General features: G+C 43.7%; 1 protein-coding gene and 1 long non-coding RNA gene across 4 annotated transcripts; both read right to left on the reverse strand.

The window, feature by feature from the left end:
- Window positions 1-3,738: 3,738 nt before the first annotated feature.
- Window positions 3,739-9,610, reverse strand: LOC136546045 (nudix hydrolase 20, chloroplastic-like). Its single transcript, XM_066538025.1, has 9 exons — window positions 9,324-9,610; window positions 9,146-9,210; window positions 6,520-6,700; window positions 5,657-5,737; window positions 5,326-5,451; window positions 4,466-4,545; window positions 4,245-4,360; window positions 4,030-4,150; window positions 3,739-3,940 (listed from the first exon to the last, which is right to left on the reverse strand). The coding sequence occupies exons 1-9, from the start codon at window positions 9,543-9,545 to the stop codon at window positions 3,871-3,873; spliced, it is 1,062 nt and encodes a 353-aa protein (XP_066394122.1). The 5' UTR covers window positions 9,546-9,610; the 3' UTR covers window positions 3,739-3,870.
- Window positions 9,611-11,355: 1,745 nt separating this feature from the next.
- LOC136546046 (uncharacterized) lies at window positions 11,356-12,748 on the reverse strand. Of its 3 annotated transcripts, XR_010781229.1 has the most exons (4): window positions 12,547-12,748; window positions 12,345-12,443; window positions 12,069-12,156; window positions 11,356-11,558 (listed from the first exon to the last, which is right to left on the reverse strand). It is a non-coding gene; the product is annotated as an uncharacterized lncRNA (long non-coding RNA). The 3 variants fall into 3 exon arrangements; XR_010781228.1 differs by lacking the exon at window positions 12,345-12,443; XR_010781227.1 differs by having other exon boundaries at window positions 12,069-12,443.
- Between the last annotated feature and the right edge of the window lie 13,132 nt (window positions 12,749-25,880).

Consider the following 25,880-nt stretch of genomic DNA (forward strand, 5'->3'; position numbering starts at 1 on the left):
GGTGAAGTAGTTAGAGGTGAAAAGGAGTTAGTCTTGCTGGTCACTAAGTGACCGGACGCTGGTCTCAGAAGGACCGGCGCGTCCGGTCAAGTGTGGTAGCATAGACGCCAGTGTCGGTCAATCGACCGGACGCTGGGTCATGGACTGACCGGACGCTGGTGAAGTGTGTCCGGTCCTATTGTCGGACAGTGCTCAGTAGCTAGGGTTTCTGACCGGACGCAGGTAGGGTCCGGTCATGATTGATCAGACGCGTCCATTGGACAAAAGGCGTTTCTGGAACCTTACTGGAAATGACCGGACGCTGGTGGCTCAGCGTTCGGTCAGTATTGTGTGCAGTGTCCGGTCAACTCAAGTGACCGTTGAAGTCGGGACACGTGGCTGTCGTTGGGCCACCGGACGCTGAGGTCGAGCGTCCGGTCAGCCCGTGTTGTGCCCAATAAAGGGGTACAACGGCTCTATTTCATGGGGCGTCTATTTAAGCCCCATGGCCAGTTGAAGCTCACACCTTTGGCCATTTACATTGACATAGCAACCTTATGAGCTTAGCCAAAGCCCTCCCTCTCATCTCCATCATTGATTCATCATCTTTGTGAGATTGGGAGTGAATCCAAGTGCATTGCTTGAATGATTGCATCTAGAGGCACTTTGTGTTCGTGTTTTGCTGCGGATTTCGCTTGTTACTCTTGGTGGTTGCCGCCACCTAGACGGCTTGGAGCAGCGAAGATCGTCGAGCAGATGTTGGTGATTGTCTCTGGCTCCGATCGTGGTGATTGTGAGGGGTTCTTGACCTTTCCCCGGCGGAGAGCCAAAAGGTACTCTAGTGGATTGCTCGTGGCTTGTGTGATCCTCATCTTGTGTTAGTTGTGCGGCACCCTATTGAGGGTTTGGCGCGTGAACCTCCAAGTGAGTGTATCACCACAACAAGGACTAGCTTGCCGGCAAGCAAGTGAACCTCGGTAAAAATCATTGTGTTCATCATTGATTCCGAGGTGATTGGTCTTCATTGTTATTCATCCTTGTGATTGATTGGTTCCTTCATCTACACAGCGGTATAACCTTCTTGATCACTCTCATTACATTACTGCAAATTAGTTGTCAAGCTCTTTAGTGTACCTAGTTGTGAGAGCTTGCTTGCTTAGTTGATGTGGCTCTTTAGTTAGCCTTTGAGAGCACACTAACATAGAGTAGTATCTTAGCTATTGTGTGAATAGATACTATCTAAACTAGAATTGTGGTAGGTGGCTTGCTTTTTGAGTAGGCTAGCGTAACACTTGCCTTGCCTCATAATTGTCTAACCATTTTGTTAAGTGTTATTATAGAAATTTTATTAGGCTATTCACCCCCCCTCTAGCCATTAAGACCTTTCAGGCGTGTCCCTCGTCTTCGCGCCACTCTCTAACGCTCGTGGCAAGCGGCGGCGCGGCCTCAGATTGGGGAGTGGGTGGCGAACGGTGGCAATGGTGGCGAACGGTGGTAGGGCCTGGACAGGGGCGAGGATGGGTACGGGGGCGGCGCTCGGCGGGGACGGGAGCGGCGACGGCGGAGGAGGCGCGGCGCGGGGCTACGGGAGGAGTGTCGGGACTCGGGACTAGAAGGGAGCACGGGAGGATGAGCCAACGCGCGAGAAGGTTCGGATGTTTCGGGTCCGCAGTGAAACTTAATGGAGGCCCGAATCGACCCGTAATCGGACGGATCACATTGCTTCGTCGCTAGATCCAACGGAGTACGCGTTAGCGGGTGACGTGGCCATATCCACCGCCCGAACCTTGGCCCTGATTTCGTAGAGATAAGGTCGTACAACAGATGTCGGAGTTATATTTGCAAAAAACACCGCCTCCGGTGGCATTGAATGAAGCGAGAGAGGGAAGCCATCCTCTCGTGAGGTGACGGCAGTGGCCCGTGCTCTGAGGCTAACGTGACGGCAGAAGAGCCGTTGTACGGGACGTCGTCTCCCAGCGGCGCGCGTGGGGATGTACCTGTGGCCAAACTTGGCGCGAGTTCTTCTCCATTGCCCTATCGATTCGCAACAGCAGCTCCTTCCCTCCCCAAATCTGCAGCGACCATGAGGCAGCGGCGGGGCATGAGCAGATGGTAGATCTGACTACGGCTTCCTCCGAGCGAGTTCTATAGTCATCAATCTTGAGAACTGTTTAGAGGAGATATGAATTGTTATTTCCCTGTCAGTTCTAAGATCATTTTTTTTGCTATGTCTCAAAACTATTCTGCTGGAAAACTTGTGATTCTTGGTGTTGAGTGGCAGAATATTTTTCTTTGTTCTTGCAACCAGTTAGATTTCTGAAAAATACTGATCATTACTGTGTGCTCTGTGCCTGCCGTGCTGTTTAATGGACGAGCAACGTCAAACCCATGTCACCTTGCCGTTTTCCTATAGAAAAACAAAAGAAGAAATACACCTGGAATACAATTATACGTACCCAGGCAACAAGCATGTGAATCATCCATCTCTCGATGCTATATTTGGTTTATGATGAGGAAGAAGACGTATGTTATATTTGATTTATGATGAAATATATTATATTACATTATATATAATATATATATGATTTACTTTGAAGGATTTGTTTTGCACCAATTAGCAACATAATGGTATATAGGATTGATATTCATAAGTGATCATGACAACATGCAAGCATTAAACGGTTTGTGGACAGCCAAATAGACAGCAGCTGTCTGTGGGTTGTACGAGCTGTCTGTTTAACCGTCTGTGTTGTAAATTCCAAGAACTTACAGACAACAGTTGTCTCTCTGTTGTACATGCCCTAAGGGTGTATTTGATTTGAGGACAAAGGGAATGGGATATAGCCAATCACAAATTGGATATGCATATCCATGTTGTTTGTTTGGTTGGATTGATGGAGCGAACTATTTTTCTGTTTGGTTGGATGAATGTGAGTGGATGGGATGAGAATACATGACTAATTGTACTTATATTGTTTAATAAAAATTTAAAAATAACAAGTAGTTATACATTAATAAATGTGCACTATCACTAATTTTTATCATGGTATAGTCGCTAATTACAAAAAGAATATGTTAATTAGTACCACTATTGTCTTAATTGGCATACAACACTGATTAACATGTTAGCACTTATCAAAATTAATCTTGCCATCATAATTACTATACTAGTAATCCTTAATTGTTTATTAATGATAGAGATTAGAAAACATGGATGAGCTTGTCGGACAATTGTTTGATGGCAAGGATATCTAGCATCTAGGAGAATATTTCTCTGTCAGGGATATACATATGAAACTCACCTGCCAATCTAACACTGTTTGTCCAAGAACCGCCATCTCCCATCCAGAAATATCCATCAAACCAAACACACCCTAAAAGGAGGCCGAGGGGAGTCTCTGCATATTATTCCTTGTCTGTACTACATGCAAAAGAAACCGAGGGGAGTCTCGGCAGGTGCATATTATTCCTTGTCTGTACTACATGCAAAAGAAAAGAAATAAAGAGCTCTTGTTTCTCCATTTCTATGTGTTCATATTGTGCTCTTAACATGTGCATACGCTGATTGATATAATGGTTTCTTAACATGTTATTAGCACGAGTTCTACCGAGCTGAAAGCTAAGAGGTGAAAAATTAACCCTTATCGATATATTATTCTTGTACTACACTGACAAGCACAAGAATACTGCTTATGAAAATAAGCATGTGCGCCACTAGTATTCACTAGTTTAATTATATGAAATTGGACACCATGAATCTATCCATTAATGGATCCATCCAACCATCAGCTAAAGCCCAAAATTACGAATATCCACATGGTATACATCTATGATGACTTTTTGGTTTCATAAAACTGAACTATCATTACAAATCTGAACAGCAAAAGGAAGCTAGGAACAATCACCGCTCCTCAAGCTTTGCAGCAGACCTAGGTAGCCAGGACAATCCGGATTTATGTACCTGAACGCAAGGTTACAATGTCAACATCTAAGAAATTGTTTTCCCCCGAAATTGCATTACTCAAAACACAAGTTATATGCATATAGTACCCATGACGGAAGAGGAAATCAATGATCACAAGGTTGCAATTTGGCTTGAAAAATTCTGTCCTCCGTATAATGTTTGCAGCATGTGGAACAGGGATTAGTCTGAAGCTATCAACCTCACCATCTGAAAAAAAAGGAGAATAAGTTTGCAGTGGATTGAGATTTGTATCAATGTGAATATACAAAATTAGTACGACATCAAATGTTTTAGTAAGTACCTTCATTATTAGGAACAAAATCAGCAGGAAGTTTGAGGTCATAGCAGAAGAGAACATCCCTTTTGTATCTAAAGCCTTCAATATCCATATAAGAAACCGCTCCAACAGAAGCAGCACTAATTTATTTATGATAATATTTGTTACACATTTCACTCAGAAACATAACAAAAAAATCACAAAAATTGAACAGGAAGTTCCAAGGAAAAAGTTTGGCATTTTACTTTGTTGATATGGATCTTGCGATTCCAGCTTCCTCCTCACATTCCTTGATGATATTCTCTTTGCAGGATATTCCATATGGCTAAAATGATCCAAATTGAGTCAACATAAGCTAGTTCTACACTAGAATGAAACAAAAATCACATTTAGGTTTTAGTTTAGGTTACAGCCTATTTCATTCAGGTATGTTAAAGCCAAGCAGCAAAAATCAACATAGTCCATGTCCGGTCTTGCCAGCTGCCATGAGGCCTAAATTCAACAAATTACATACAGGCTGCCAACATCTACATTTTATACCAGAAAGCTAGCTAAAATCTGCCTTAGTGTCCTTCAACATCCAAGACAATTAACACAGCGAAAATTCTAATACCATGTAGGAAAAAGAAAAACCATTAAGACCAGTGGTTTTCTCTCTCTAAAATCAATACATTCAGATCTTATGATAGACCAAGAAAGTACTTAAGTCCAAATTTCTAGCTGGTAATGATTACCAGCTAGAACAGTCAACATTGAATATAATAGATAACTATCATATTCAGAATATGTCCAAAAGAGATGAAACATCGCTAAAATGGGTGCTCAACTACATATATGTTTTACCACACATCAGGTGTATGTGCATCCATACACATTTACTTTGTTAATGGAAGAATTCCATTTTATCAATTTGTGGTTGAACATTCTCAAAAAGAATCCAATTTAACCATTTTAGCATGAATATAGCATCAAAGGGCATATGGAACAGATTAAACAGTATTTAGAGCAATTTAGAATTTTTTGTCATCAATCTTTAGCAAATAATTTTTTTTTTTTTGTTGATAAAGTAAATGGAAAATCTAACGAGAAGAATGAAAATGCACACCAGGCCACCAGCAACCAGATGATCAAGCATTCCCGGATATGTTTGCTTCACATCACTTCGCTTACCAATCCAAAGAAATTTCTGACCATTCTTCTCAACATACCCATTCATATGAACTCCATAAGCCTGTCATAAATGTAATTTCATTGACAAAGGACAAGGGTCTAACAGTTACTTACAGATACGTGCACAGCTGATGGATATAATGATAAAGAAATAATAATGTGAGTAAATTTGGGGCACTGAGAGCAAGATTAGTAGTGGGATGGTACCATTAGATGTGTACAATGCTTGATACACATATATAAGAAGAGGAAGCACTATAACATACTTTTATACCAAAGTAGGGAGCAGCAGCGCGTTCCAGAGAGAAGTACACAGGCATGCCATAAGATGATGTTACTGGGTAGAGCTGTTAGAATGCAAACTATGATCAGAACACGAAACTAAACATGTATATGAAACAAGAATAGACGCAAAGCTCCAGTGACATGATAGGAAAAAAGGGACAACTTTTTGAATAAATTTAACAAAGGGGTTGTTGCTTTACCAAAAATGGCAGCTTGTGGTGATGATGACAAAGGAATGGGCATACAAAACTTCAGATCATTCCAACAACTAATTATCATCTGTGTGCAGATCTTTTAACCCCAGTTGAGGAAACATGAACAAGTTCAAAAATATTTGTCACTACAAGGCTGATTTAGTCCATAACAAAGTTCTCACAAACCATTAGGTTTAGATGACTATTATATATTTGAAGTGTCAATGTATGTAGCCATGCTAATGCATCTGTTACTGAAGCAAAGCTGACAAGGATGAATTTAAAAATTAACAATTTCCAGATGCCAGACCGAGCAGGTTGTTTTTTTTTTCTCGAATGACGCAGGAGATCTGCATGTCATTTCATTAAGATAGAAAAATACAAGACAAGCTGATTTAGAAAGAAACCCAGCTGCCAAAAACAACACCACACACACACACACTAACCGAAAGGGGGTGGGGTGGTTCTATACATGGCCAGGAACAGGTTGCTTTTATCTCATGATTTTATAACCAAAGTATATAAACCTTAGCTTGCCTCTCTACATAAACTCTCATGATGTCATTAAAAGATTGACAATGACAGATAGAAAAATGCACCAAAATCATTTCATAAAATAGTTGAATAATTCATATAACCATCCAAAGTACCTCATTTCGAATACCTGGGATCATTTCTCCAAGGCTCTTAATGACACTTCCAATAGCATGTGTTCTGTCTTCTGGAGTCCTTAGCGATGAGTGGAGAGACACATGCTCCACAGTGTTGCTACCATTGTTGTCCAAGACAATGGTAAAAACATCATGAAAGTCTCTGAGATATTCGATAAATCTGAAATTGGTATCAGTATGTTAGACACCTCAAAATGAAACTTGACCTGCAAATTCACATTGAATCATGAGTTATGTATCCTTGACCAGCAGTTCAGTACAGTCATAGATGCATGTTTGTCAATATGAACAGTGAACAAAAATAAGTAAAAGCTATGTTCATCCTATCATGACCATGATCATTATGCTTGGAGTTACTTTATTTTTAGGAGGACACTAACATGCGACTGAAAGATCAACCCTTCAGTTACCATAAATAGAAACTGGTACATTTTTAATAAAGATATGGTAACAACCAGAAGCTACAAGCTCCATTCTTGAAGTTGTTGCAAGACCTGTGCAACTTGCATTTAGACCTGGGAATGGACTTGAATCATCCATAGTCCAATTGGATTTTTTCTTCATGGATTCCTTTGGAATGGATTTATTTGGACTTGCACATAGATGGAGGTGAGATCCAAAATTAACTTTGGATAATTGGACATCCAGAGATGAAAATCCAAAATCCACACTCTCCACCAGCGGCGACGGCAACACCTTCCGCTTCCACGGCAAGAAGGACCAGGACTTCTGCATCTTCACCGACGCTGGCCTCCACATCAACACACACTTCATTCTACATCGGCACCCACAAGACTGCCAGGTGGAAGCAGCGATGACGTCGACTGCCTCGACCTGGCCTTCAACAGTGAGCCCATCTCCATCCCGGCGCCGTGTGGTGGTCCGCCGCCATGCCGTCGCTCACTGTCACGAGGAATGCCGCGACCAACGGCGTGAGGGTGCATCTCATGGGGGTGCTCGACGTCGTGGCCTACATTGTGCCCATCAGCGAGGAGGACTCTCACATACACAGCTACTGCATGACGGAGGACAACAACCTCTACACGACGGTCAGGCTCATGTGACTTCCAGCCTCCTGTTATTTGGATATTGGATGGATGTTGGATTTTGAGTGGAGGGATTGGATTGGATTGGATTGGATTTTCTCTGATTTTAGTTGGACTAGAGTGGACGTGGATTTCAAATAGTTGGATCATTCTTGGATTGTTTTGATTTGTACATGGACTTAGATCCATTACCAGGTCCACTTGCATTGGACATATAATCATCACTCATCAGCATGCTGACCAAAGCCCATGCTGACCAAAGCTTGGTCGATTCTGCTATAGGCAAGGAACAATAGTGACAGATGGAGACATGGGGTAATACTTTGTTCTGCACAGGTAATAGACGAAACAGGTTGCCTTTTGTTGTTTCTTGTTTGTTTCTTCATATAATGTATTGTTGTTCAGTTGCTTTTTAGTGAGGGTGTAGCTGGCTAGTTCAAGCTGCAGGGAGTAACACCTTTTGAACTGTTTTCTCTGTTTCTGGTTGATCTTGCGGTCGCCTTCATTTTGCTAGGTAATCTGAATCAGATAGGCCATGAGTTAAGTGTAAGGTAGACCCGTTCTGGGTATCTTTTTTGACCTCTTGGTCATCTTAATTGCTGTCTGAACTACTCTAAAACTGCTGTATTTCCGTTATTCAAGTAATGGAAATGGGATCTGCCTCGATTAAAAAAAATATATAATGTATTGTTGACTGAAGTGATGCGTCTAGCTTATTATTGTGTCATGGCAGTCGAGATTGTCAGTAATTTCGCCATGTCAAAGAACAATCTTGTGTCACCAAGCAGCGAGTGGTCAGTGCTTAGACTGAACCATACAGGGCATGTTTTAAATCAAACGGCGTGGTTCTGGCATAGCAGAAGAAAAATGACAAAAATAGCAACAGTAATAGACGAAGTGGTACAACAGAGCAATTTCTGTTGGTATTACAACTTGCCAGTTTCTTTTGGTGGCAATGATATATCACTAAAGCGGTGACTTCTTGGTGACATATAGCCAATGTTTCCTTTATAAGCTAACATAAAAGGGCTGAGGATTTATGAGGTCCTGGATATTCATTTATATATGAGGTATTCGGAAACATTATTTAAAAGCACTAAAATTTTCGCTGGTTTTGTATGTTAATACTGCTACTGCACTTTAACTCTTCGAGAACATTATAGCCAAGAAATCTGAAAAAAATTATTAGAAACAATATACAGTACAGTCATTCGGCAAACAAAACTTAGATTGGCAGAAGATTCCAAATATAGTCTGCAGTCTAATTAAAAAAACATTCAGACAGCATGAAGATCCATCTGCCAATCTCAACTACCAATGGAATAGATGTTTTCTGAAAAGACCATATATGGTATAAGCCTTGCACATAATGGCACAGGATTTTGGCCAGTACTATCCTAGTAAACTCATATTATACTGTGTATGTAAGATTATACACTAAATCGCTCAAAATTAGTAGTAAAACCGTATAAGTCCCTCATGTACACAACGTACATGCTTCTTTCGAGATGATATGGACACATAAGGTTTGACCGTTTGAGAGAAGAAATCACACTCACCCCTTGTGGATGTACCCCACGACCTGATCCTCCATGGAGAACTCCACGAACTGCCCCTTTTTGTCCTGCAAAATCCCACACACAAATACGCACATGCACAGGTGAAGGCGTTCGCCCATATACATATACCGAATTACCAATACAATAGAGCGCATGTGAGAACAGACGAGAAACTCACCATTCCGCGGTTGCAGGTCTTAACCTTCCGGAAGTACCCGGAGAGGTCGGACTCGTCGCCGCGCCCGCCGTCTCCGGCGACGCGGAGGGCGTCGGCCCAGCCGAACCCCGCTGCAGAAGTGGGCGGCGCGGCGGAGGAGGCGGAGAAGCGGAGGCGGCGGCTAGTGAGGAACTGGAGGCGGGCGGGGCAGCTCCAGCGAGCGGCGGCAGTGATGGTGGCCATGGCGGATGTCGCCGGTCGAAGTTCGCACGCTACTTCTGTTCCAGAAGAGAAATGTGTCCCTTTCTCTTTTTCAAAAAAAAAAACAATAAAATTTATCGGCCTATGACATGGTGCTACTAGCCCTCTTTCTTGTCAGCCAAGCCTAAAAAAAATTGTTTTTTAATAATTTTGGAAAGAGAAAAAATAAGTGACACAAACTAAAGGGACTAGTATATTACCCGTGCTAACGCTATGATAAATTACAAAACCAGATAAATTTTATAAAAAAATAAAACGAGATAAAAGTTCCTTAGTCTTTTTTTTTTTAACCTGGGTAGATTTTCATTCCATCTGAGTTGAGAGTTCCTCAACAACAATTATAAGAACGTTATCTGGGGCAGTGCACGTTATGTGCTCCTCCCCTTCAACGCTACCTACACCAAAAGCGGCAAGCCCATGAGCTGCCCTATTACAAACTCTTGACCGAGACACACACTCGAAATTTATGAAATTTGACGACACCAAAGACTTTAGGGCGATTTCAAAAAATTTTGCGCAGTACCCGTCACATCAAATCTTGTGGCACATGCATGGAGTACTAAATATAGACGAAAAAAAACTAATTACACAGTTGGGTGAGAAATCGCGAGACGAAACTTTCGAACCTAATTAGTCCATAATTAGACATTAATTGCCAAATACAAACGAAAGTGCTACAGTAGCCAAAACCTAAAAAATTTTGGATCTAAACGCGCCCTTAGTTCATCTATCAGACCTCCAGACATCGACTTGGCAAAATCATCAGTCGTCAGAGCTTGTTTCACCATCGTTACGTCCGTTTCCAGGATCAAATTCCCGATTCCCAAGTTGCATGCTGCCTGAACACCATGGAGACAGGCAATCAACTCCGCCTGGAAGGCACCGAGCAAGTGATCAACTCGCCCCCATCCAGCAAGCACCACGTCTCCAACTCTCCATCACTATCTCTGATGAGGAGGCCCCAGCCACCACTCTTGGCATTCGGTGAGAAAGCCCCATCGCAATTTAGTTTCAGGACACCTTCAGCCGGTTTTCTCCAACGATCCCTTCTGCTTTTCTGTGTTTTGTCTGGCCTCGGAATGCTGTTAGATTCCCAAGTTCCGTAGTCTTAGCATCCCTGTATAAAATATATAAGAAAAATAAGGGCAAGTGAACTTGAGGCAACTGTTAGATATATCTATATTTATCAAAGTATACCAAAGAACAATAGTTAGACTTCAAACTTTCGCTCACCAACGGTCCGCGAACATTTGTTTCACAGCAGCAGGCAAAGAGCACATGTTACCACCTGTGGTATGGTTCCTAAGGTTAATATAGGATTTTTTCAACCAGCGAGGCAGCCTTATGATTTTATCCTGATGTAAATGAGAGGGACTTAGCAATGGCATCCCAAGGCCATGCCTTTATGACACCCCCTTTCGATCCTGACCAAATTTGGCCTTTATGACACCCCCTTTCGATCCTGACCAAATTTCACAAATTTCCAAGAGATTAAATGAAACAATAAGTTCTTCAGGCTACTGAAGCATCGACACTGTGTCTCGGTTACACGGGTTTTAGGCATTTGATATTAAAATGTGGCATGATAGGTTCTTTTTTGTTTCTTTGCGTATAATAGCAATGTATATTCAATTCTTCAGGATATCTTTTTTGCAGGATCAGCTGCCGCCAAGACTCGATGCCGGCAAACCAGCCAAAACACTAAGTACTTACCTGAGAACCAGCAAAGGCTCACAATCTTCCAGGGACCTTCAAACTGTTAAGGTAATTCTGAACAACCTACACAAAATTTCAGAAAGAGAGTTAAATAATCGCACGATCCACTGTTGTGTGCTATAGAAGTTCAGGTCAAAGATAAAGAAAAAAAAGGACATGATGATGGTCCCATGTTCCTTCATCTTGGCCTCGCTTGTCTCCTCCAAATCATTGCCGAGTAACCTCAGCTCCTGCCTCAGGAACACCTGGAGCCTCTGGCACACCCTTTTGGCACAGTGCCTAATTCAAGAGCGGGTAATGTCAATTACAAAATAATTTATTTATGAATTTAACAAGGAGACACAAAGCACAGAATCAAATAATGACAAGAACAAAAACAGGCATCCAAATTTACTATCCGAAGGCATGAGAATATAAAGCTCCTTTGCAAAGTAACTTTTCTTTTACCTCATTGGACACTTTGGATATGGAGATTATCAAATCTTACCCTAGGAATTTAAGGAGACAAGTCAGGGGGTTCACCATTCACAGAACATGAAATCGGAAGGCATAAGAATATAAAGCTCCTTTGCAAAGTAATTTTTCTTTCACCTCATTGAACAGACTTTACATATGGACAGACTTTACATATGGAGATTTTCAAATCTTACCCTACGAATTTATGGAGACAACTCAGGGGAATTCACCACTCACAGAACATGAAATAGTTTTTTTGTAATAAAGGAGGGCCACATGTGCCAACAGTTCATTTAGAACAACAGCAAGGGAGAGGGGAAAGAAAACACTGACCTGTTTTATTTGCCTTGGACCCCATGTTGATGTTAGCCACCGGGATCGTGAAAATGATTCAGCATAAAAACCATCATTCAACAAACCCCTTCAGAAGTAAAATTCAAAGATATTAAACATAGGGAGATCACAGGCATAGCAAAATGAATAATGTTCTTAGAACTACATATTAATGCCTACTGCCTTGCTATATCAGCAAAAGGTATTGGTTAGATCTAACATTAAAGATCTGGAAATACAAAACACAAAGGCCCTTTAAAAAATTTGTGGACTTACACTGCACGGGGTGTAGAAATGGATAATGATAGTTCTATCATTATTCTACTGTATGTGTGATCAGCAGACTATTCATTTATGCTCGATACCCAGTTCATACTACAGAGTGAAAGAACAAAAACATTCAGTACAGTTGCTACCAACAAAGTTTCAGGAAAATATCATAAACATCTCTAGGCGGGAATTATTCATCAGTTCTCACCAGGCAGTAAGCAATTCAATTGCAGCCTTCCCCACATCTCGCACCACGCTTTCGCTAATTTCGCACACCACATCATCACTCTCCTCTTCAAAAGAAAACTGCAGAGACTCATTGACAAAGTTCTTTTCATTGGGCTCTAGGCCTAGGGCCCTGCCATTGGCATCCTTGCAATGACCGAGCAGTTCATCTGGAATCGGCACAGCCTTATCCCTCACTGCCCGGCAAGTGGCAAGAACCAAATCAGTTAAATTAAACCAAAATGGTCTACAGAGCACCAAACTGAAACCACTTAGCATCATCAACGTCTCACCTGCGTTCCCATCTTCGAAAGCACCTTGCCAGCAGCGGCAGGTCACATGCTTCGGGCGCAGAGCCTCTGCAAAAATGGTTTGTAAAGCAAAAGTTTGTGAATTTAGGGACAGAGAAATCTGTAGGAGTCGGTGTAAGGTCGGGGTGGTGACCAGCGGGGGCTGAATAATCGTTTCTAAAACTTAATTGCATCGACTAACTGAAACAAGTACGAAATTAAAACTATCGGTCTAGCTAAGACTACACCTCTCTATCTATGTTCTCTAGCACCTTAAAAAGATCCTAATTAAATAACAAAGGTGTCGGGCTAGCTAGAGCTCACCTAATCAATTCTAGAAGCAAGGTCACACAAACATATATCACTAGTACTTTAAGCAACGCGGAGCTCCTACACATGCTAATAAGCAAAAGCACAAAGTCAACTAAGCTCACTAGCAATGCTCAATAATAAGGTAATCAATGCCAAATTAGAGAGCACAAATACTTAGCTACACAAACTAAGCAATGTGACTAACAAAGTTACACAAACTAAATTAGTCACACAAGGGAGCTTCTTCTATGCTACACAAACAAAAAGGTAACTAGTGAGCTATACAAGCAAACTAATTACAAGAGCAACTACACAAGCACAATGTATATGAAAGTAATTACAAGCCTGTATAACGAGGATGCAAACCAACAGGAAGAATAAAGCAGACACGGTGATTTTTCGAGGTTCACGTGCTCGCCAACACGCTAGTCCCCGTTGTGTCGACCGCTCACTTGGTGGTTCGGTGGCTAATTGACATCACCCGCCAAGCCCGCACGTCGGGCACCACAAGAACCTACCCCAAAAGTGAGGGTAGCTTAATGACACGCTTTACTATAGTTGTTCTTCGCGGCTCCCACGGGACGAGCACAATATCCCTCACAAAGCTCTTCTCTGGAGCACTGCACAAGCTTCTTGCGGGCTTCGACGGAGACCACCACCAAGCCGTCTAGGAGGTGGCAACCTCCAAGAGTAACAAGCACCACTGGCTTGCAACTCGATCACCTAGTGCCCTCGATGCAACCTCACGATGCAATCGCACTAGAATCGCTCTCTCACACAATCGGATGATCACTATCAAGCATATATGAGATGGAGGGCTCCCAAGCACTCACAAGCATGGACACAAAGTCTCTCGAGGTGCTCAGCCCGAGCCATGGCCGACACCACCTTCTATTTATAGCCCCATGGGCTAAACTAGTCGTTACCCCTTCACTGGGCAAATTTCAGGACGACCGGATGCTCCGGTCAGATCGACTGGGCGCACCCTGCCAGCGTCCAGTCGCTCTACGCCGTCCACGTGTCGCTCTACGTTCAACTAGAGCCGCCCGATCTCAATGGTTAAGTTGCGACCGGACGCTGCATAGTGAATGATCGGACGCTACTACGCCTGAGTCCGGTCGTTTCTAGAGAGCTCCCTGAGCCTCTGTTTTGCGACCGGACGCGTTCAGTCCACCATGACCGGACGCAGATCAGCGTCCGATTAGTTCTGCGCTCGCGCGCCAAACTCCATCGATGCCTACGTCACCGTACGTCAGCCTAACTGGTCGCGCCCTGCCAACGTCCGGTCACTTTTAATGCCAGCGTCTGGTCGAAGACCGACGCCTGCACGCTCTCTGCCGCTATTGACCGGACGCAGGACCCCAGCGTCCGGTCACTGCGTGACCAGCGTCCGGTGCACTCTGTGAGACCCTATCTTTTCTGTATAGGGCGCTGGTGGCACCGTCGGACTATTCGCACTCTACGGGCAGACACTCCACCGGTGAAGTTTTGAACCCTTCTTGCCTCCGTTTCATCGCCGAGTTGATCCACATCAACTCCAACTTCATCTCTTTTATAAATGTGTCAACACCACCAAGTGTACACCACCATGTGTATGTGTGTTAGTATTTTCACAATCATTTTCCAAAGGATTAGTCACTCAATCCTAGCGACGATGCAATGTTAGATCACTCGAGTGGCACTCGATGACCGATATGCAAACAAATTTGCCTCTCTTGATAGTACGACCATCTATCCTAAACTTGGTCATCAACTTCTCTACACACCTATGACTGGTGAAATGAAATGTCTTAGGTTATACCTTTGCCTTGAGCATTCCATTCCATCTCCTCCAATGTTGATGCAACACATGCACCAACATGATCAACAATGATATGATCCACTTTATATCATCATGTGATCATATTGGTTCATCAATCTTGACTTCACATGCTTTTCACCGCTGCCTTCGTCCATCAGCGCCAAGTCTTGCTTAAGCTTCACCGCCATATGGTCCATCGCACCAAAGCCTCTAACTTGCCCTTCACGCTTGCAACCGGTCCATCAAGCCAAGTCTTGTCTTGATCTTCTCTACCTTGATCACATGACTCAATGTCATATCTCATGTGCAATGAGCTCCTTCATCATCACATGGTGAGCTTTGCAACATCTCCAAGCTATTTTCACCTTCATGGCATATGTTACTCACGCATATGTACTTGTGGACTAATCACATGTGTATCTCACATAAACACAATTAGTCCACCTAGGTTGTCACTCAATTACCAAAACCACATAAGGACCTTTCAGTTGGGCCTGGCGACGTGTGGTTAGGGTAGAGATGTACTGTGAAGAGGAGAGGAGGGTAAGGGCACTAGACCGTAGGGCGCAGGCACAGCTCCAGCCCTGGCAGGAGATGGAGGAGGCAGCGGTCTGCCACCATGGCCAACATCCCTAGGCAGCGGGATCTAGCTTTTTTAATCCTCGCGCATTCTGCAGCTGCGCAGGCTACCTCGTCATCCACGTAGATTGCCACCGCCTTGGCCATCACAGCCAAAAAAATCCCTCCAACTTCCATGAACCACGCGTGCCCCAAAACCTAGGGTTTCGTAGGTTCAAGGCGAGCGTGGTAGCGTGGTCGTCATACTCCTCTCGCTGCTGTCAGAGATCACAATAGCCTCGACGCTGTGTCCGTATCCCCGCATCCGCTACAACGCTCATGGCCGGCAGTGGCGGTGTGGGCTCCACGGTGTGGCTGTCCTCAGAAGGGAGCCGCGGCGAGGCTTGGGCTAGCGGATCTAGGAGGCGGTGATAGGCAAGAATAGTGGCGGCAGCTGCTTGTGAACTGGGTGCTCGCCATGGTGGGCATGCACGCATGAAGAGAGGGCATGTGGCTCGAAAGAAGTCCATCAATGGAGGCTCAGATCCCGCGCCCGCCGACCACGACCCTGACCAAAATCGCCACAGACTCGGGGCACTGACAGCGAACGCGCGATGTCCGTGCCGACGGGGGCCTCATGATGGCATGGCTTGTGGCCACGGCGCCCAGCTAGAGCGAGGGAGGCCACCAGAACCAGAGAGGAGGAGGAGCGGTTGGGGGAGGACGGGGACATGAAAGTGCATTTGCCCCCTATGTGGGTTTTGGTGTATTGATGACATCCAAATTAAGGACTAATATGATCTTAATGAGATATGTCGCAGCTATTAGTCCCATGAAAGACTCAAAGTGTTGATAAAGATAAAATGGTATCCCTCAATTCTTGAAGCTGTAAAGGCGGACGAACTCAAAACGCTCTCCAAAGGTTTTAATTTTGTTTTAGAGTTTAGGATCTGCCGTACTATAAAGAGGGATACAAACTTAGTTGGTCTGAGGAAGATAGAGTGCTCATGCATTAAAATAAAATCAAAAGAGAGACACTCTAGCACTTTACGAGTACATAGAATAATTTTCTATGACTGTCGATGTTGGAAGTCCCGACGTAAGCCGAAACTCCCGATAGTCGGAAGTCACGACTCTTGTCGGAAGTTCTAACTCCCAGTCACTTAGCCTACGTGGTGACTATGGACATCGAAAGTCCCGACGTGAGTCGGAACTCCCGACAGTCCAAAGTCCCGACCCAAGCCGGGAGTCCCAGCATCGGTGGTTTTGCTGGCTGCTGTCTGTGCACGTCGGAACTCCCAATGTACGTCGGAAGTTCTGACCGTCGGAACTCCCGACCCATGTCAGGAGTCCCGATACCTGTTGCGGGCTGGTTGGGTGTTTAACTGCGCACGTCGGAAGTCCCGATGTTTGCCAGGAGTTCTGACACTGACCTGCACACGTGGTCTTCTGACTCTTTGTGAACAGTGTTTTCTATTAATATCGGAAGCCCTAAGATCTACGTCGGAACTTCCGATGTAGATTTGAATGGTTAGATTTTCACTTGGAGTATAAATACCCCTCTCTTCACTTCTAACCGTTACGGACTCATTAACAGCTGACCCACTTCGTGCTCAATAGCTCCCAAGCAACTAAAGCACCCCTCACCTTCCCCCTTTGCTCCAATCTTTGATTCCCTTAGGGTTTGAGTGAAAGGAGACTCGATTAAGTGAGAGCATCACTTTGGATAGCTTGAGCATTTGATTTCTTCGTCAAGCCAATTGACTTTGCGTCTATTACTCCTGGGGCTTTGCCCCTAGCCAGCTAGGCATTGCCCAAGAGCTTCCATCTTATAGAAGAGTCTTGGGAAGTTTGTATCACCCTTCAATTTCTTAGTGGAAAACTCAAGTGACCTTTGTGGTCGCTTTGAGAGAGGCAAGGAGGTGGAAAAGACTCCAACCTTGGTGGTCACCTCAACAACAAGGACGTAGGAGCTCCTTCTTGGGGTTGCCAAACCTCGGCATAAATTCTTGTATCCCGTGTGCTTATTGTTGTGATTGTTAGAAATTACTTGTATGTGTTTGTCTCTTTGTCTTCCAACTTTCCATTTTAGGGATTGGACTCAATCTACGGTTTGGAGGCATTACGGCGCCAAGGGAGTAACCCAACATCTTCACCAAACCACTAGGAAGTGAGGTTGTAAGATTATTTATCCACAAAGTTAAATTTGGCACTGCTTTTGTAATTCACGTAGGCGTCGGAACTGCTGACGTTTGCACCAGAACTTCTGACAATGTTCGGGAGTTCCGACCCAAACACCGGGACTTCCGACAGTGACTGACAGATTTTAACTTAGCATTTGCAGTAAATTTTTAGATACGTCTATTCACCCACCCTCTAGGCATTGTTAGATCCTTTCAAATGGTATCAGAGCAAGGTCTTCTCTTTGCGCTTCACCGCGTGAGAAGAAACAATGTTGGAGTCCGACAAGATACAAGCCGTTGCCGTCGAAATAGCCAAGAAAATAGCTGAAGAGTTGATGAGTGCTCAAGCCAAGCTCTTTCAAGATGAAATGAAAAAGATGCAAGATGAGATTAGCAAGTTGAAGGAAGAATTGAGCAAGAAGGTTGATGATGCAATAAGTGGCAAGAATGATACTAGTGACAAGAATGAAGCAAACAAAGATGCCGCTAGTGATATTGGAGCCGGTGAGCATGCTCATGGAAAAAGAATATATTCAAACATGAGTTTTGACTATGGATAACTCATGAAAGGTTCAACACTACATACTCCGTCCGTCAATATTAGCAAGCCACCTCACTTTGATGGAACAAGATACACCGATTGGTCTTACAAGATGAAGATGCATCTCATTGCCACAAGACTTTGAGAAGTTGTGGATATTGGTGTGATGATTCCTCCCGATGAAGATAGAGAGATAACTCCGAAAGAAGTGCACAGCATCCATCAAAATGCACAAGTCGTAGCATTACTTGTGTCAAGCCTAGCTCTGGATGAGTTTAGAAAAGTGAATGGAATGGAAAGTGCAAAACAAATTTGGGATACTTTGAAAGTATTATTTGAAGGAGATAAAAGTGTGAGAAAAGGCAACATAGAGTTACTTCATGGTGAATTGGAAAGATTTGTATTCTTGCAAAATGAAACAACACAATCCATGTTTGATAGGCTCATGGCATTGGTCAACCGCATAAGAGCTCTTGGAGGCACCAAATGGGATGACAACAAGGTTGCTAGAAGGATGTTGAGAACCTATAGAACCAAGAACAACATGCTAGCATCCATGATCATGGAAAGGCCCGGTTATGATGAGATGACACCTCAAGAAGTTCTTTCAAAGCTCAAGCATCATGAGTGTCTAGATGAAGATGCAATCAATGCTCACAATCAAAATCCTAATGCAATGGGATTCAACAAGAGTGCAGCCCTTAAAGCCACTCAACAACATGAAGGTCAAGATTTAAGTCAAGAAAAGAAGAAAGTGAAGGATGATTCCTCAAGTGGAGAAGAAGATTCCAATGTGGAGATTGCATTTGTGATTAGAAATCTTAGAAAGTTTATGAAGAAGAAAAGCAACCACAAGACCTATGGTGATGGAAAGAGAAGGTTCAAAAAGAGATTTTGCTATGGATGTGGTCAAACTGGTCACTTCATAGCCAATTGTCCTAACGAGAAAAAGAAACACAAGCATGATAAGGATGAAGACAAGAAGAACAAAGGCAAGAAGAGAGGTGAAGCTCATCTTGGGGAAGAATGGGAGTCAAGTGATAGGGACTCAAGTGATGATGAGAAGAAGAAGGGAGTCGCAAACATCGCCATCCACCACTCTTCTTCACCGACCATGATCTTTCCCGACTCAACTTCACCACCAAAACTCTTCTCCAACCTATATTCACCACCAAGGCTCTTCTCCAACCTCATCGACAACAACTACTACACCCCAATTTGTCTCATGGCAAAAGAGGAGAAGTAATATTCCTTTGGTGGAACAAGTTGGGTGTTGGTTAGTGGATGCACCAATCATATGACCAGAGAAAAGGATATGTTCACATCATTTCAACCAAGTCATGATCAAAGTGGAAATATTGTGTTTGGTGACAATGGAAAAGGAGAAGTCCTTGGTTTGGGTAAAATTGCTATATCAAATGATAATTCCATTTCAAATGTTTTACTTGTGAATTCGTTAAGATACAATTTGTTGTCCGTCTCACAACTTTGTGAAATGGGTTACAATTGTCTCTTTATGGATAAGGGTGTGGAAGTCTATAGAAGGGAGGATTCCTCTATTGCATTTACGGGTCATTTAAAAGGGAAACTCTATCTAGTTGATTTCACATCAAATAGAATAAATTCCAAGACTTGTTTAATGGCAAAATCTAGCATGAGTTGGTTATGGCATCGCCGACTTGCCCATGTTGGGATGAGGAACTTGGCCAAACTTCAAAAAGGCGAACACATCCTTGGACTAACAAATATTTCTTTTGAGAAAGATAGGATTTGTAGCGCATGCCAAGCGAGAAAACAAGTTGGAGCTAAACATCCCGTCAAGAATGTTGTGACAACTGAAAGGCCATTGGAGTTGCTTCACATGGACATATTTGGACCCTTCGCTTACATAAGCATTGGTGGTAACAAATATGGTTTTGTAATTGTCGATGATTATTCTCGTTTCACTTGGGTATTCTTTTTATGTGAAAAGAGTGAAGTACAAGGTATCTTCAAGAAGTTTGCAAGAAGAGCCCAAAATGAATTTGAAGTCAAAATCAAGAGAGTTAGAAGTGGCAATGGGATAGAGTTCAAGAACACCAAAATTGAAGAGTTTCTTGATGAAGAAGGAATCAAGCATGAGTTTTTGGTTCCATACACTCCACAACAAAATGGTGTTGCGGAGAGGAAGAACCGAACGCTCATAGAAGCCGCAAGAGCAATGTTGGATGAGTACAAGACTCCAACCAACTATTGGGCGGAAGCGGTCAACACGGCATGCCATGCTATCAACCGTTTATATCTTCACAAGAAAAGAGAAAAGACCGCCTACGAACTTCTAACCGGTAAAAAGCCCAAGGTGCACTAATTTAGAGTTTTTGGATCCAAGTGTTTCATACTTAACAAGAAATCCAAAAGCTCTAAGTTTGCACCAAAGGTTGATAAAGGTTTCATGCTTGGTTATGGTACTAACGAACATGGATATCGTGTTTTCAATAAAACCATCGGTTTGATTGAAATCGTGGTAGACATGACTTTTGATGAAACCGACGGCTCTCAAAAAGAGCAAGTCAATGTTGAGAATGTTGGTAATGAAGAAGCTCCACACGAAGCAATCAAGAAGCTTGCCATTGGTGAAGTAAAGCCCGTCGAAGATGAAGATGAAGACCATGTAGCGCATGATGATCTTGATCCAACCATTCATCATTTTTCATCTAATGAACATGGTGAAGCTTCCGTAGCAAGAAACAATCAAGATAGGAGATCAAATGAAGCACAAGGTCATTCTCATGAAGATGGTGTCAACAATGAGCGAGCTCAACCACAACTCAATAATGAAAAAGAAGTGAAGTCAACCCTCCACAAGCTCATGATTGTGATCCTCCAATTGATCATGACCATGATGATGATGATGATGGCCCTATCCAAAGATCAACTCAAGTGCCACATCCTAAAGTTTATCAATCCATTCAATGGGATCATCTTGTTGATAACATATTGGGGAGCATTCGACAAGGGGTAACTACACATTCTTGTTTAGCAAGTTTTTGTGAATATTACTCGTTTGTTTCTCCTTTGGAACCTCGTAGGGTGGAAGAGGCACTTGATGATCCAGATTGGATGATAGCCATGCAAGAGGAGTTGAACAACTTCACTCAGAATGAAGCCTGGTCCTTGGTGGAAAGGCCCAAGCAAAATGTGATTGGAACCAAGTGGGTCTTCCGCAACAAGCAAGATGAGCATGGCGTGGTAACAAGGAACAAGGCAAGGTTGGTGGCTGAAGGATTCACTCAAATTGAAGGCTTGGATTTTGGGGAGACCTATGCACTAGTGGCTAGACTAGAATCAATTCGTATTCTACTTGCCTATGCCGCTCATCATGACTTCAAGCTATATCAAATGGACGTGAAGAGTGCATTTCTCAATAGCCCCCTATCCGAGTTGGTGTATGTAGAGCAACCACCAGGCTTTGAAGACCCCAAGTATCCAAACCACGTTTACAAGCTCAACAAGGCGCTCTATGGGCTCAAACAAGCCCCTAAAGCTTGATATGATTGCTTAAAGGATTTCCTACTCAAACAAGGTTTTGAGATAGGAAAGACCGATGCTACTTTGTTTACTCGCAAAGTCAATAATGATATCTTTATTTGCCAAATATATATCGATGACATAATATTTTGTAGTACTAATGTGGATTTTTGTGAGGAATTTAGTAGGATAATGACAAATAGGTTCGAGATGTCCATGATGGGAGAGTTGAAGTTTTTCCTTGGATTTTAAATCAAGCAACTCAAGGATGGCACGTTCATAAGTCAAACCAAGTACACCAACGACATGTTGAATAAGTTTAACTTAGACAAGGCCAAGCCCATCAAGACACCCATGCCAACCAATGGACATCTTGATCTTGATTAAGGAGGAAAGGACGTTGATCAAAAGGTATATCGCTCTATGATTGGATCACTTCTTTACCTTTGTGCATCTAGGCCCGATATTATGCTTAGCGTGTGCATGTGTGCAAGATTTCAAGCTAATCCAAAAGAATGTCATTTGATGTCTGTTAAGAGAATTTTTCGGTATTTAGTGCACACTCCTAATCTTGGCTTGTGGTATCCTAAGGGCTCCACTTTTGAGTTACTTGGCTATTCCGATTCGGATTATGCCGGTTGCAAAGTAACCCAAAAGAGTACTACCAGGACTTGCCAATTTATTGGTAGATCCTTGGTGTCTTGGAGCTCTAAGAAGCAAAATTCCATTGCTTTGTCCACCACCGAGGCCGAGTATGTGGTGGCCGGAGCTTGCTGTGCCCAACTACTTTGGATGAAGCAAACACTAAAAGACTTTGGATGTGAGTTAACCAAGATTCCACTTTTGCGTGACAACGAGAGTGCCATTAAGTGGGCAAACAACCCTATAAACCACTCTCAAACAAAACACATTGACATTCGGCATCATTTTTGAGAGACCATGAAGCCAATGGAGATATCACCATTCATTATGTGAGCACCGAAAAGCAATTAGCCGATATCTTCGCAAAGCCACTAGATGAGTCAAGATTTTATGCTTTGAGGAGTGAACTAAATATCATTGATTCTCGTAACATGGCTTGATTCCTTGCACACACATTTTGTTTGATCTAGTTACGAGAAAAGAATTAAGAAAACATTGTGTGTCACTTTCAAATTCTATTTTGTAATTTTCATAAGTGACTATTGCTTTGTGTTGGTTGAATAAAATCTAGTCACTTGTGAAAATGTTAGTGTCCATCATATTTTTGCCCCACATGGTGTAGTGAGTTCAAGTTTGAGGGTTTTTCTATTTCCCTACGTCGGAAGTCCCGACGTAGGTCGGAAGTCCCGATGACCGGAAATCCTGGCTCGCATTGGAACTCCCGACTGCCGGAAGTCCCGACGTACACCGAGAGTTCCGACGCAGATCTGATTTTTTACCGCGCCACGTCGGTTGCTTGGCTCTTTTATAACCGGCCTGAATTTTTTTTACTTCGATTATTTCCTTCCTCCTCTCCCGTCGCCCCCATCGCCTCTCCTGGCACCGCCATTGCCCCTCCTCGCCGCCCTCGCTCCTCCTCGCACCGCCGGGTTGCTCCCTGCCCACCGGTTTCCATTCCTCCTCGTTGCACCACCAGAGGCCTTGCCGGTAGTTCTGACCTCCCCGTCCCCGTTCCACCCCCTATGCCCTAGTATTTCATTGGATCAGTTGTGGCCATTCCATTGGTGTGGTGGAGATTCCATTGGTGGAGGTGATTACGCTCGTGGATTTGTTCGTCGACAGCAAATCTGTTTCCTTTCGTCTCCTCTTTCCTCGATTCAAGGTACTACCATGGTGCCCTTACCCTAATCCAATGTACCTTGTGTTTTGACTCCATTCTTTCTTTCTCTCTACTCCTCTATCTTCCTTGTTTGGAAGAGTGTCGTGATTTGAAGCCCCATGAATGGGATGGTCACCTTGTGCGCCGAAAGTCCCGATGACCGTTGGAGGTTCCGACCGTCGGAACTCCCGATGTCAGGCCAGAACTCCCGACTGTCGGAAGTCCCGACTATGGTCGGGACTCCTGACCCTAGGGTGACCACTCCATTCCTGTTTCTTCACTTCTCGATATTTGTTCGCATCTCCTTGTATTATTTCTTAAGTTCCACTTCGTGTTCTTCACAGTCATGGATGGTGGTAGTCCTTCGTGTCATTAGGAGAAGCGTTCCAAGAAGAACTAGGACCGTGCCGCTGTCCCTAGATCGTCTGGTCGCACCAAGGTGTCATATCAGTGTGGTGGTGCTGGTGGTTCCCGTGCTGCCCATCGCCATGACTATCACGGGCCATCAGCTGCTGCTGCTCCTCCTGCTCCTACCCTTGTTGGGGATGTGCCGATGGTTGATGAAGAAGAGGAAGCACTTGACCATGCTGGATGCACCATTGCTGCTCCACCGACTCGCACCTCGACTCGCGGTTCGGGCTTTGTCTCTTAGCTTATTCCATTCACGGGTGTGTCGCCGATCATGCGGGAGCTCGCCTTGGCTCCCAATCCTGCTAGTGGCTGGACTCCTCCTCTTCCAGTGGACTATCGTCATTGGGTTAAGGACATCAGGTTCAATAGGAACAGGAACCTTTATGCTGAGGACGAGAAGGACCTACGACTTGAGTATCGTTTTTGGCATCCCTTCCATTTTGACTTTTATGATTCCATTCTTTATCGAAAGTTCTTGAAGAAGAGGGAGCCACCGGTCCTATAGATGAAGTGCATTGATGCATACTCTCTTGGCAAGTACAAGGAACCTGAGTTAGAGCAGATGGTTTGGGATATTCACACAATGGGGCTGTCCTACCTGTTAGAGTTTAGGAAGCATTGGAACAACGAGCTAATCTGTCAGTTTTATGCTTCTTATCATCATGAGAGAGACCCTATAGTTGCTATTGACATTGTTTATTGGACTACTGAAGGCAAGCATTATAAGGTGGACTTCATCACTTTCTCTTGCCTTCTTGGTTTGAGTCATAGTGACCGCACTGCAACTGAATTGACTGAGTATGCGGATGTCGCTTTAGCGAAGTACCAACATATGTATCTTGATGGACACACAGCTGATGGACAGATGGTGTTTCTGAAGCCCTACTATTATGTTCTAAACAACATCCTACGATAGATCGATCTTGTATCCGAAGGTAGGTGAATCCACCTTTCTTCGTGATGATTCACAGAAGGTGCTTTAGCTATTTGGAGATGAGTTTTAGAAGTTTTCTATCAGCAGATACATTTGGAACAAGATACATGATGCTTCCGAGGATCCGGTGAAGCATCTTCCCTATGCACCATACATTATGCATGTCATTGAGCAAGTATCCGGCATCCGTTTTCCCTATGACACTCAGCAAAAGCTCCTCAAGATATCCAACAAGACCTCCATCATTGCTGCTAGAGAGCTGAGGGAGAAAGCTGATGTGGCCAAAGCTAGAGGGAAAGGTGCTTCGGGTGCTCGCTCTCACCGTGGTGCTTCCACACCTACTGTTGTTGCTGCTCGCTCTTCTAGTGCCGAGCCCCTCTCTTCGTCCTCCTCTAGAAAGAAGCCCAACAAGTTCAAGTTCCTAATGACATACATGTTTGGACAGTGTTGTGCTAGTGCTCAACATGAGCATGATATGCAAGAGAGGCTATATTGGTTGGAACAGCAAGCAGACATTGTATCTTCTCCTCCGCCACCATTTGTGCCTCCCCGTGATCCATTGGCTTTGTATGATGAGGCTTGTGCGGCGTACGAAGATGATGCGACTTCTCGCCCGCATGGCAAAGGGACGGCGACTGAAGAAGATGAGGAATACATCGAGGACGATGATGATGAAGACAAAGACGGTGGTGAGGACGGTGACCAAGATGAGGATGAGGATGACAAGGATGTGTAGTTGGATATTCATGCGGCCTACCCCTTTTGGCACTTATTGACAAAGGGGGAGTGTTAGGCTTTGATTTCTCTTTGTAATAAGTTAGTTGGTCTTTATGTTTCGGAACTTTAAAACTTTTAGCGTGTACGAACTATGTCATGTGGTGGCAAGCTTGTGATGGACAACTATTTATATGTGTTTGTGATGAATGATTGTAGGACAAGTTATGGTTATCTATTTATCTTTTTAGCTTACACTTGTTTC

Source organism: Miscanthus floridulus, chromosome 3, assembly GCF_019320115.1.
Source record: "Miscanthus floridulus cultivar M001 chromosome 3, ASM1932011v1, whole genome shotgun sequence".
NCBI lineage: Eukaryota > Viridiplantae > Streptophyta > Magnoliopsida > Poales > Poaceae > Miscanthus > Miscanthus floridulus.

What these genes read in the sequence shown, in the direction of transcription:
- LOC136546045 (XM_066538025.1), bottom strand. Translation starts at nt 9,545, where the DNA reads ATGGCCACCATCACTGCCGCCGCTCGCTGGAGCTGCCCCGCCCGCCTC. An exon ending in CTCCCTACTTTGGTATAAAA is followed by an intron (nt 5,452 to 5,656) that starts GTATGTTATAGT and finishes CATTTATGACAG; the next exon opens with GCTTATGGAGTTCATATGAA. An exon ending in ATCTGGTTGCTGGTGGCCTG is followed by an intron (nt 4,546 to 5,325) that starts GTGTGCATTTTC and finishes GGATCATTTTAG; the next exon opens with CCATATGGAATATCCTGCAA.